General features: G+C 51.7%; 1 protein-coding gene across 11 annotated transcripts in view; it reads right to left on the bottom strand.

Annotated features, from left to right (window-relative positions):
- Positions 1-722: 722 nt before the first annotated feature.
- The window catches only part of LOC1271896 (protein artichoke), a 107,155-nt gene continuing 95,309 nt past the window's right edge, over positions 723-12,568 (bottom strand). For all 11 annotated transcript variants that reach the window (XM_061650383.1, XM_061650400.1, XM_061650443.1 and 8 more), the window contains 4 exons: positions 10,943-11,274; positions 7,751-10,736; positions 3,520-3,809; positions 723-2,420 (listed from right to left, as the gene is read on the bottom strand). In XM_061650383.1, coding sequence (XP_061506367.1) covers positions 1,689-2,420; positions 3,520-3,809; positions 7,751-10,736; positions 10,943-11,274 — 4,340 coding nt within the window. In that variant the 3' untranslated portion in view covers positions 723-1,688. The remainder of the gene's footprint in view (positions 2,421-3,519; positions 3,810-7,750; positions 10,737-10,942; positions 11,275-12,568) is intronic.

The following is a 12,568-nucleotide window of genomic DNA, read 5'->3' as shown; positions in this document are numbered from 1 at the left end:
ATCTTGTCTCTACAAAATATTTACAAACATCTCTGTATGGGCTTTTACGGGTTTTCGTTTTTGCCAATTTACCTCCTCATTTGATTTTTGTTCTGCCGCTTTATCCGACCTTCAGCGTGATGGGGTGAAATGGGGTGTTTGGTCAGCACGCTGCTTTCATGTTACAGGGTTTACCAGGAGTTCTCATAGCTGTGGGACACTTTATTGACTCTTTCTTCTGCGAAATGAACCTAATGTAAAGGGGAATTGGACTCTTTAGCATCCTTGTTGGACAATTCCAATAGGAATTTCCATAAAGGGTGCCATAGAGTCCAATTTCCAACATATGAAGTTCACTTCCCATACAGGGTTTCCCACGATTTATTGGTCAGTTCCCATGATTTTTTGGTGCGTTCCCACGATTTTTTGGTCGTATCCCATAGATTTTTGGTTTGTTCCCATAATTTATTGGTATTTTCCGATTGGATATCAATACAATTGCACCAAAAAATTCTGGGAAACGACCAAAAAATCGTGGGAACGCACCAAACAAACATGGGAACCCACCAAAAATTGATGGGAACCAACCAATAAATCGTGGGAAACCCTGTAAGAAAGAATCAAGGAAGTGTCCCACAGCTATGAGAACCCCTGGAAAACCCTGTAATATATGTATTTTTTTGCTTTGTTTCCCCCCCCTCCACCCCCCCCCCCCCCCCCCCCATTTGCTTCTAGCAGCACTACAAAAGTGGTGATTGAAATCAAACAACTGTGTTTACTGCAGTGTGTGTGTGTGTGTGTGTGTGTGTGAAGCAACAGAGTAAACAGCCAATAATTGAGCCGAGTTGGTACGGGCTGGGCAATAAAAAAAAAAAGGGAAACTCGTCTATTAAAATCCAATATCGCACTCTCGATTGCATAGCTGCAGGCGCTTGGAAAGGATCGCACGCTTCGCTATAATTTCGTTGCCGTTACGCCTAAATGTATGCAAAACGCCCGCCACGCAGCGTTAAAGGAAGCTGTATAAGGCCGATTAATCCATCTTTTGTCATAGCCATGGAAATTTCTTGCTTGTGCTGAGTAGTGAAACATAATAAATAAATCTACCGAGACAACACTTTGATATTTAAAACGAACAAGACAAAAGGTAAAATTATATAACCCGGCATCCTCTTCGTTTGCGCTCTCTTTTAAGGGTGTTTCTTCCATTTAGCCTAATCGTTTTTATGAATCTACGCCGGTTGCAGATGGGCGCTTAAATTTGAAGGCGCCGGAGTGCGCCAAATCCAGTCTCACACTTGTGTGCTCTGCCCGTTAAAATCGTTCCACTTGCCCTGGGAGCTTTTTGATACTGCTCACGAGTACTAATTTTTTTTTTTGCATACCCTACGTCAACTCCTTTTCCATCCATGCACTCGCTCGGCAACGCTTATCCACAAGTAACATTAGCTATGCTGTTTGATTATTACTAGTTCGTTTGTTTCCTTTGCTCGCTTCCACGCGCGCTTCGTTTCTGCTTTGCGGGCTGTGAGTGATTTGCCGCTTGGTTTGTGGGGTGTAGAAAAAAGAGAGGGAGAGCACCTGTCCCCCCCCCGCCCCCTCCCACCGTCCTTGGGTCCACCCTGCAACCTACCGCTTCAGCCGTAATTGACCAGATCGAGCGTTGCGAGGGAAGCGTTGACGGGCAGCCGTACCGTGCCCAGCCCGTTTCAACTGTCGGTCAGGAACAGCTTCTTGTGCTCGTCCGGTCCGCCCCCGTTCATGGTCGTGGTGGTGCCGAGCACCGCACCGGAGATGAACGACGGATGCCCATCGAGCAGGGCGACCCCACCACCGCCGCCTCCACCACCGCCGCCCACGACGGCGCCCATCGCGCCGGCCACGCCGTCCCGGCCGTGCTCGTCGTTCGGGATGGAAAAGTGCCGGTAGGAGATGAACTCGGGCTGGTGCGGCTGCTGCTGGCGCTTGGCCGCCTCCAGCCGCTGCTTCTTGATCTTCAGCCAGCCGAGCACGGAGACGAGCACGATGAACACGACGATGCCGAGACAGCAGCCCACGATCAGCCCGAGCCGGCGCGTCAGTATCGAGTGGATGATGCTGCGCCCGGACATGCCGTCCGCCTCGGCCAGCGGGTTCGGCCCGATCGCGTCGAGCGTGCGCACCTCGGTGCAGCGCGACGTCGGCGTGTCCATCATCAGCGACAGCAGCGTGTTCGACAGGGACGCGTCCAGATCGCCCGCCGCGTACCCGCTGTGCACGGCCGAGCCACTGTTCAGGATCTGGTTCTGCAGCTGGTTCGACTGGTTCAGCAGGCTGTTGATGTCGCTGTGGTACGTCAGCCAGCTGCCGAGCCCGAGCACGCAGATCAGGTAGCGCGTGTTGGACGACAGCCGGTTCAGCTTGGCCGAGTTGGAGGACCGGTTCATCGTCTTACCACGTATCTGTGGGAGAGGATAAAGGCACAGGACTGTTGCTTATTTCCTTAATTTATTTTCATTTGATTTGATCAAAGAAGAAATTGAGAAAAATGATTGTATAAATCGTTCGATTTTTATGGCAACTTCGAATAACAATTTCTTTTAAATAACTTATCTAAACCAGCTATTATGGACAATTATTTTCTTAGAATATTTGGGATTGAATTTCATTATCCTGCTTGCACGCATAACCTTAAGGATTGTTGCTTATTTCCTTAATTTATTTTCATTTGATTTGATTCAAAGAAGAAATTGAAAAAAATGATTGTATAAATCGTTCGATTTTTATGGCAAACAAAAGGAAAATTAATCATTTTTGAATTTAGTTTTAGCTGGCGATTTTGAAGGGAACAAAAACGAACATGTATAATAGCCTACTTGTTCGTTTGTTTAATGTACAGCATGTAGGATGGCCTACATGTAGGCGTTTAATTTTTTTATGGCAACTCTAATGTCCCATCCAATTCGAATTCTAATCGCAACTTTATTATTTTCGATTGCATAACTTCAGGAGTAACTGTGTTTTGTTATGGCAAATTATGGCAGACACGCAAAACATTTATTTGCTGTAGAAGTAATGAGTAAGGGACTATAAACACAGAAGCAATCTAGAGAATTTTGACGCTAGCCTTTTTGGCAGCACCCCGTTTACATGCACATTAAGCCCCTACAGGCAACGCCGGTTGCATAGCGAAAGGCGCGCTTTACTTTTCAAACTCAAAATTCAAACGAGAGCGATTACGAATTCTCAACCACGCAGGGCACGAAAACGAAAGGAAAACAACGAAAAAAAAACAAGCCAATGTTTTTCAATTTGAACTTTCCACTCAACCGACGGCGATGATAATTATTCCCTACAATCCAACCGCTCGAAAACTGCCCCAAATGAGCACCATAAGCAGTCAGGGCACGCGGGACACATCAAGAGCACTCCGAGAAGCGCTGCTACGGAACTACTCTACCGGCTTCTTCCGTCAAACTTTGCTCGCTCGGCACTTGAGCAAAATCAAAGCAAACTCTTTCTCATACCCCTCCCTCCCTCCATCCCCTCCCTGCTACTTACGTCCTCGACCGTGTCCAGCGAGTGGTAGATGATGTGGTACCCGTGCAGCCCGGAGTGCTCCCGGCTCTGCCACGACACCAGCACCGAGTACGGCTGGATGTCCTGGATGGCGATCTTCAGGATGAGCGGCACGTCGCAAAACTCCTGCGGTTCCATCGTCAGCAGCAGCTTGCCCTGCACCTCGGCCGGCTGCTCGCACCGCACGTTGTCGTAACCGCGGGCCCACTTCCGGTGGTCGCTCAGCCACTCCCACAGCTCCTGCGTATCGCACGAGCAGACGAGCGGATTATCTGCAAACATACACACACACACACATGCACAAAGAAAGAGAGAGAGAGTGAGAAGAGACGATGATTACGGAAGGACCTTTCCTGGATGCTTCCATTAGGCGGTGTGGGGAAAAATAATGGCTGTGCGAAATGTTTCCAGCGCACGAGCGGGCAGCAGCTTTCCGATCGGCAGTAAAAGTGTCACCCAAGTCGGCGGCATTGGCGGTGCAAAGAAGGTTGGTACAAACTTTCTCCAACTTTTGGAGCCAGCGTCTTGGGGGTTGATTGCACCACCGGAGCCCCGGCTCCGCGCCCCGAAACTAATGAACGGCTCATAATCGTAATCGTTAGCAGGAATCGAAAAATCAAAATGTCCAACAGCATTAGCGTCAGCTGGGCAGCCCGGTTCCTGCTCTTCTGGTGCGTGGTGCGAACACTCGCAACTCGCAAAACTTTGCGCCCCACCCCCGGGGCAGCCAAGCGGGCAGCGGTGGATGAAGTGGACGATAAATATTTATGATAAACCATCAATTCATTTATTTTGCCTCGCTCCGATCGCTGCCGATTTCTGCAAGCAGTGCCACTGAGGGAGGGGGGGGGGCAGGAGGTTACGGGGAAAGATGGAGTGTGCGTTTAAACAAGGCCGAAAGCAAATCGACGACCGAACACCACCCGGAGAACCCTCGGAGAAAACTATTTCGACAAGCTTTTGTTGTGGTTTTTTCCCCACAGTGGCACAACAACAGGTCAAATGACCAGATTGGTGAAGGGCGGGGGGGGGGGACTTTCCGACTAAAGATACTTCTTCTTCCTGTTCTGGGAAGAAGAAAATCAATCTAAGTGTGTGTGTGTGTGTGTTGTGGGAAAGGGTACGGAAAAAGAGCAAAACTTTTTCCTTTTGCAATAACACGTTTTGCCTTGGCCCGATTGTCCATTGACTTGTTGCGTCACACACACACACACACACACCCACACGCACACACACACACCCGTGCTTAAGTGCGGTCGGGGAGATGGGGAAGAGGAGACTCGCTGGGGCAAATCGAGACGAATCGATTTACTAAGCATCCGATGAAGGCAAGTGGTGGCTGCGTCAGAGAGCCACGGCCCAGAAGTGCATCAGCAAAAGGAGAAAGTTTTCCCTCCCACACCCCCCCCCCTCCCTCTTCTGCTTCCTCCCTCCCCCCTCGCAACCGTGCCCACCAGGAAGATGATTCTCGATCATGGGGGGGGGGGGCTGCTCGATACGGTTTGCAATCGGTTGGACAGGTCACGCTGGGTCGGCGCTCAGGGCGTGCTGTGCCGTTGGCAAGTGGTTGTGACGTACACTATCACACACACACACACACACACACACACACACACACACACACACACACACACACACACACACACACACACACACACACACACACACACACACACACACACACACACACACCACTATATCCAAAGGAGCTAGGCGTCCGTTTTCAGTGGTTTTAACCTGATCTTTAGTTACTGGTTTAGTTGCACGCAGCATGATGAGCGCTAGGGAACTGTTCCATCACAGTAAAGTCCCGCGGCTAGCGGTTGTGTGTAATCAAACGTGGCTTCGGGGGAAAGGGATGTGGAGATTCTTTGATACTGCAATTGTAAGGTTTCATCCATCGATTGCATCGCTTAACGTACTGCATACTGCGTTGACATCCAGTTTTTTTTTACATTTAATACACTGCATACTGTAAGTATATGGGAAGTTTTTTTTTTATTTTCCAAACATTCGTAAAGAATAGATAAAAATCACAAATGCGCAGAATACTATTTAACAGCCTTGTGTATTTTTTTTAATTTTTAAATCCATTTTAAATGACTTGATACAAAAAGAACGAAATTAAGTTTGTTACATTTCTACAAATACACTTTGAAAAATTTGTTTTTTTTTCTAATAACTAATGCAATTAGAAATTATCTAGAAAGACTAGTATAGAAAATTAGGTGAATTAGTATTATAGAAAAAAATTAACTGATTTCAAAAAGTATTTTCATACATTTTGATATTGTTCAATTAGTTTTATATATTTTAAATTTATACCTGTAATTATTTTTTTTAAAAGCATTTTGCACTAGTGATACATTTATTGTTTTAATCTATTTCTTCCAGATTTTACGCCAATCGAGAAAAAACGACTGTCCATATAGTTATGGTAGGCAGTGTAAAAGTTTGTTTGAATTGGATTGATAACTGGCTCCGGTTATATTTTAAGCCAGAAAAGCTGCAATGACAGCATTCGTTATCCAGCTTGTACTCAGCTGACAATTACGTTCCTCCCTATTGCATTTCCCATCAGTTGCAGAGGAACAACGATGCATTTTAACATCTTTTCCGTTTTCTTGTTACTATTTAAAATGGATTTTACAGGGTTTTCCTGGTCGATTTACAAATGTTAAATTAAAACATTTTTCATCGATTGCGAGACGTTTTTCAACGGCTGTTCAATGGTCTATTGGCATCATAATAATGTTTCAGTTCTTCCACATGATTTTCAGCACGTCTAATGCTAGATTAAGTTTAACTGTTCTTTGTGGTGTGCTGAAAATCATGTGTAAAATATGAATTTTTTTTATGATGCCTCTACACCATTTAACAGCTGTTGAAAAACATCTTGCACGTTAATCGACATCGATATGTGTTTTTTTAAAGAAAAAATATAAATTAATAAACAGTTAAATAAATAACTTTCTTTTCCATAGAAAATTATTATAACAATTGTAATTCACCACGTGCAAAAAGTTATTCCACATCGATCTGACATTTCATTTCCATCATAATAGTTTATAATTTCTTCAGCATGATTTTCAACACTCAAGCTGGATTGAGTTTGACAGTTCTTTGTTATGTGATGAAAATCATGTGTTGAAACTGAAATTTCATTTTGAAGTAAATACACCATTTGGCAGCTGTTGAAAACATCTTGGATGCGGTGAATAATTATGTGCACATTCGACAGTGACTTGGAAAACCCTGTAATACATTTTCAATTATCAAATCAAACCGCGGGCAAAAAGTAATACCAGACGGTTCGGCGAAAAAACAATGGCAGTAACCCGTTGAAGTGTTGAAAATCATGCTGAAAAAATTAAAAAGCATTGTGATGGAAATGAAATGCCAGATCGATGTAGAATAACTTTCTTGCAAGCAGGTGAATAACAATGTTTACATTCGAAAGTGACTTGGAAAACCTTGTGAAGCGTTTCAGCTTCAGCCAACAAAATTCTATCATTCATAAACAAACCTGATCAAATCTGCGACGAATCAGCGTCTGTTTACATTTGTTTTTAGGCCTAACTAATTTCTACTGTCTTCTGTCAAACTCCATATTTAAAAAAATACTTATCGTAAAACTTTCCAATAATAGAAATGCTTTTCAGGTTTTCTGTTGTACTTTATCCATTTTCTTATTAGCTAATTGGCTAAATAGCTATTTTCAAATTATTTCCCGATGCTGTCATCCGTCACATCCAGGCCAGGCGTGATATTTGCCAAATAAAGTCAAATCTAACACAGCCAGGACCAGCCTAAAAAGCAAAAATAATTCCATAACGAGTTTTTACGTTATTAAGGTGGTTTTGAGCCGTTTTAGCCCATACTCATCAGTTTTGTAGGATTCCAATTGGTTTGAGCAACTGGATTCGAATGCCCCACAGAAGGAATTTTCACGTTCGGAGCATTTCTTTGTCATAAAGTTACCCTTTTGTCATATGAATTATCGGTTTTCAGTATGAACTTGTTTTACCGATCGTAAAGTCGTTCCGTCAGTCTATTTTCATCTGCTGCACTGCTCGTCACAAAAGCGCATCATCAAACCCTCATTGAAGCTCCTGTACGAAGGCTCAGTGCAAAAAGCTAGACCATGAACAGTGCCTTTGCAGCGTTGCAAGTGAGAAGTTCGACACAATCCCCGCAACAAGTCAACCCTTACCTTCAAGCCGCAGCTGCTGCAGATGAGTTTCGAGCGGCTTGAGCGCCCGCAGCGGCACGTACTCGAAGTAGTTCTTGCGCAGATCGAGCCGGGTCAGGGCGCGCAGCGTCCGGAACGCGTCCGACGCCACCGTGATCAGCCGGTTGCCGTTCAAGTATAGCTCCTGCAGCGCCCCCAGATGGCGCAGCGCGTTCTTGTGGATGCGCTCGAGCTGGTTGGCGGACGCGTCGAGCACGCGCAGCTTCTGCAGGTCCTGCGCAAACTCGTCCAGCTCGCGGATGCTGTTGGTGGACAGGTTGAGCGTCTCGAGCAGCCGCAGCCCCTGCAGCCGCTCCTTCGGCAGCAGCTCCAGCTCGTTCACGCTCAGATCGAGCAGCTGCAGGCTGGCGAGGGCCACGAACGCGCCGGGCGAGATGCGGTTGATGCGGTTGTGCGCCAGGTGCAGCCGCTGCACCGCCGGGTACAGCTCGAAGTCTTTGCTGGTCACGATCGACAGGTTGGTGCGGCTGATGACGAGCTCGCGCAGATGCGGGAAGCGCTGCTGGTCGGCGTCGGCCGAGATGCGCTGCAGCGGGTTGCCGGTAAGGTTGAGCCAGGCCAGCCGGGCCAGCGACGCCTCCGAGAGGGCCAGGTTGGGGATGCGCCCGAACCGGTTCGCCGACAGGTCGACGCGCTGCAGGCTGACCGAGTGCTTGAAGAAGTTCTCCGGCAGCGCCAGCAGCAGGTTGCCGCTGAGATCGAGCGTGTCGAGATGGGGCAGCGTGTCGGCGGTGAACCCGCCCAGCGTCGTGATGCTGTTCGCGTGCAGGTCGAGCGTGCGCAGGTTCGGCAGCCCGCTCAGCTTGTAGAAATCGATCGCCGTCAGCTGGTTGCGGGACAGCGTCAGCACCTCGAGCGTGGACACGTTCAGCAGGGCGAGGTGCGGGAAGTCCGCCAGCCGGTTGCCGTGCAGCCGCAGCTCCTTGAACACGTGCAGCCCGGCGAAGGAGCCGCGGCGCAGCACGCGCAGCTCGTTCTCGCTCAGATCCAGCCGGACGAGGTTGACGTTGCGCTGGAGCAGGGCGGTGGGCAGGTCACCGATGGCGCAGCGCGCCAACTCCAGCACCTGCAGCGAGACCAGCCGATCGAGCAGCCCCTCGCGCACGGCCGTAAAGTTGTTCGCGGCGAGGCGCAGCGTGCGCACCGGGCTCGCGTCGAGATGGCGCAGCTCGCCCGCCGGCAGCCGGTTCTCCTCCAGCGTCAGCTCGGCCAGATTGAGCAGCCCGCGGAAGGCGCCCGGCTCGAGCCGCGTCAGGTTGCAGCCGCGCAGGTTCACGCTCGCCACCGGCAGGCCCGGCTGCAGTGCGTCCGCACCGAGCGTCTGCAGGTTGTTGTAGCTGAGGTCGAGCGTGCGGAGGCCGTGCAGCGCCCCGAACACGTTGGCCCGCAGCGCCCCGAGCAGGTTGTGCGCGAGCAGCAGCTCCTCCAGCTCGGCCAGCCGGCGGAACAGCTCCGGCTGCAGGTCGCTCAGCCGGTTGCGCGACAGATCGAGCAGCTTGAGCCGCCCGAGCGCATCGAACGTGCCGGGCTCGAGCGCGATCAGCGAGTTGTTGCGCAGGTACAGCTTCTCCAGGTGGACCGTCTCGGCGAACAGGGCGCGGTCGAGCGAGCGCAGCTGGTTGTGCTCCAGCCACACCATCTGCACGCTCGTCTGGCCGCGAAACGCTTGCGCGTGCAGATGGCGCAGCGCGTTGCCGCTGAGCTGGATCGAGAGCAGCGCCGACTCGGCCGGCTGGCCCGCCAGCTCGCCGTCCAGCACCGCCGGCTCGCCCTTCGTGCTGATCAGCTTCCCGTGCGTCGTCACCGCCATCAGCGGCGAGTGGGCGGGCGTGTGCGGCCCGGGCCCACCGGCAAACACCGCGTCCAGCTCCTCCAGCGCGTTGTCCTGCAGGTTGACGTACTGCAGCTGCGGGCAGCCGCTGAGCGCGCCGCGCTCCACCACCCGCAGCTCGTTGTTCTGCAGATGCAGCTCCATCAGGTCGGCGGCGGGCGCGAACAGCGCCGCCCGGATCTGCCGCAACCGATTGCCATTGAGGCGCAGCTCGCGCAGCTTCCCCTGCCGCTGGAACAGCCGCTCGTCCAGCTCGAGCAGCGCGTTCCCGTCGAGCGCTAGCGAGGTCAGCTCGGGCGTCGGCTCGAAAAAGCGCACCGGTATCTTTTCGAGCAGATTGTGGCTGAGGAACAGCTGCTCGAGGCTAGCGAGCGAGGCGAGCGCCTCCCCGTCCAGCCGCTGCAGCGCGTTGTGCTCCATGTACAGCACCTTCACGCCGGTCGAGTTGGCGAAGCAGTCGTCCGTCAGCTCGAGCAGGTTGTTCTCGCTGAGGAAGACCTCGCGCAGCACGGGCAGGTTGGCGAACACGCCGCTCACGTAGTGCACGTGGTTGCGGCTCAGGTCGACCGTGTGCAGCCGCCGGTTCGCCGCGAACACGTCCGGGTCGAGGTAGACGATCCGGTTGTGGCTGAGGTCGAGCGACTGCAGCTCGTGCAGCGACACGAACGCGTCCCGGTGCACCTGCTCGATGAAGTTGTTGTAGAGCGAGAGCGTCTTCAGGGCGGGAAAGGCGCCGAAGATGTCGCCGTACAGCTCGGCGAAGTTGTTCAGGCTGAGGTCGAGGAAGGAGAGCGCCCCGAACCGGGTGTAGCTGTCGTCCGGCTCGAGCGAGGCGATCTCGTTCATCGAGAGGCGCACCAGGCGGAGGTGCTCCAGCTGGCGAAGCGCCAGCGTCGGGAACTGGCGCAACCGGTTCTCGGACAGGTCGAGCTCGGCCAGCGACTCCTCCAGCCCGGCCAGCGCGTTCGTGGGGACGCGCTCGATCTGGTTGCTTTTCAGGTTGAGCTTCACCAGGTGGAGCCCATGGAAGGCGTAGTCCTCCAGCGTGCCGATCTCGTTCGCGTCCAGATCGAGCACCATCAGCTTCTTCAGACCGACGATCGCTTTCGAGGGCACCTGGGGGTGGGATGCATTTTAAAAGCGTAAGAATCAGTCCGAAACGTTAAAATCATGTTAAAATGACAGTTAATGAAGGCGGACTGCATACCTTCAGGCGGATTGCTTCACAAACTGCACGATTTCAACACCGCCCCCCTGAAAGGTATGCAATTTGCTCCACAAACACCAGGTTTTTGGCATCCCTTACCCCTCGGCACACCTACCTGAGTCAGCTTCCCGTTGATAATGCTCAGGCTCTCGAGATGGGACCGCAGGGGCAGCAAACTGTTCGGCTTGAGCTGCTGCAGGCTCGAGTGGGAGAACTGCAGGTGCCGGATGCTCACGTTACCGGCGGGCGCCGAGTCCAGGCCGAGCCCTACACCACCACCACTGCCGCCGGCAGTGGAGAACGCCGCCCCCTGGAACAGATCCACCGTCAGCGTCTTCACCGACCGGTCAAAGTCGTACACCGAGAGCGACTGGATGGGCGACGAGATGACCTGCAGGGTCGAGCGGAGGGCCGCCAGCGTGATGCCGGGACACTCGAGAAAGATGCCTAAATGAGGAGGGAGGAGGAGGAGGAGGGTTGGGGTGGCGGATAATGAAACGAAACCGACGGGAATGATAAGAACGTACTGCATTAAGTGAAATTTTTCGGGCCTTAAGAACCCGTTCCATGCCGGGCCGATGTAAACTAGCCGAAGGGAAAAGGGGAACTCAGATAATGATACGGTAGGGGGGGGGGGGGGGGGGGGGGAGCAGCAGGCAATGGGGAAGCCATTTTAGCGCCTTGCCACAGCTGGCGATTATGTGCGATTATGGCGAAGGGTTTCGGTTTTATCGGTACGCCTGAATCTATGCAACCAGCACCACACGCACCACGGGTCTGTAAGGCGCGCCTGCAAGGTATGCAAGCGGTACGACATGGAGGGTGGAACGGGAAATTGAGTAATAAAAAACACACACACACACTACACGCACACAACCAAGCTGCTATGTTACCAAGCGTGTGAGATCTTTCCCTTGCCCTCGCCAGGTTCTCGCCGAAATGAAATTATTACGTGACGGTATGTGCAAACGCACACCAGGGGAAAAGGGGGCAGTCGTGCCCGGGCTCGTGTTACGCAACCGGGACGATAGCAAAACGCAGGCAAGCGCCTCGAGCGGCAAGATTTCAGCAAACGTTTTGCGCACGAAGGCATCGGCCCCGGCAAATCAGTCAGGGATGAACTATGACATACAGCAGACCGCATGTCCGGGAGGATGGAGCGTGCGAAGAGGGACTGGAAGGAGCAAGGAAGGAGGGGTAAAACATCAACATCACACACCCATTACCGGGCGAGTTTTGTTCGCCACACACTCATAATCTCCGGCCCTCTTGCGTGCGATGAAGCGATTGCGATTGGGCTTGGGAAGCGGTAGCGGCAAGATGGAGCGGGATTTTCCGGTCAACACACAACCGAATGTGGTAGATACGGTACGTGTCGGTGTGTGTGTGTGTTTGAGAGTGTTGCTTTTTGAAAATTGAAACAAGCAACGAACGAATAATCCTGGAATTGTTGTGCTTCCTGCTGCAGGAATCGTGTTGAACTAGCTCTCGGGTTTGCTTGTCCCGCTCCTGTTCTCTCCGTCCTGCAACGGAATAACGAGCCACAACGGGTCGAGAAGGGAAGCTTTCGCCCAAGGCGAAGAGTAATTTGCTCGCGTCAATGTTCATCTTGTATCTTCGTTCGCTTGTCCACAGACGCCGGCTCCAGCGGGGGCTGACGCATCGATCATAGCCAGGTTTTTCGGTCCTCGAGCTGTCCTGAAATAACAAGACTAGCTTGCCATCGATTCAGGCTGAGGGT

The sequence above is a fragment of the Anopheles gambiae genome, chromosome X (genome assembly GCF_943734735.2).
Source record: "Anopheles gambiae chromosome X, idAnoGambNW_F1_1, whole genome shotgun sequence".
Lineage (NCBI taxonomy): Eukaryota > Metazoa > Arthropoda > Insecta > Diptera > Culicidae > Anopheles > Anopheles gambiae.
This window is presented reverse-complemented; position numbering and strand designations above follow the sequence as displayed.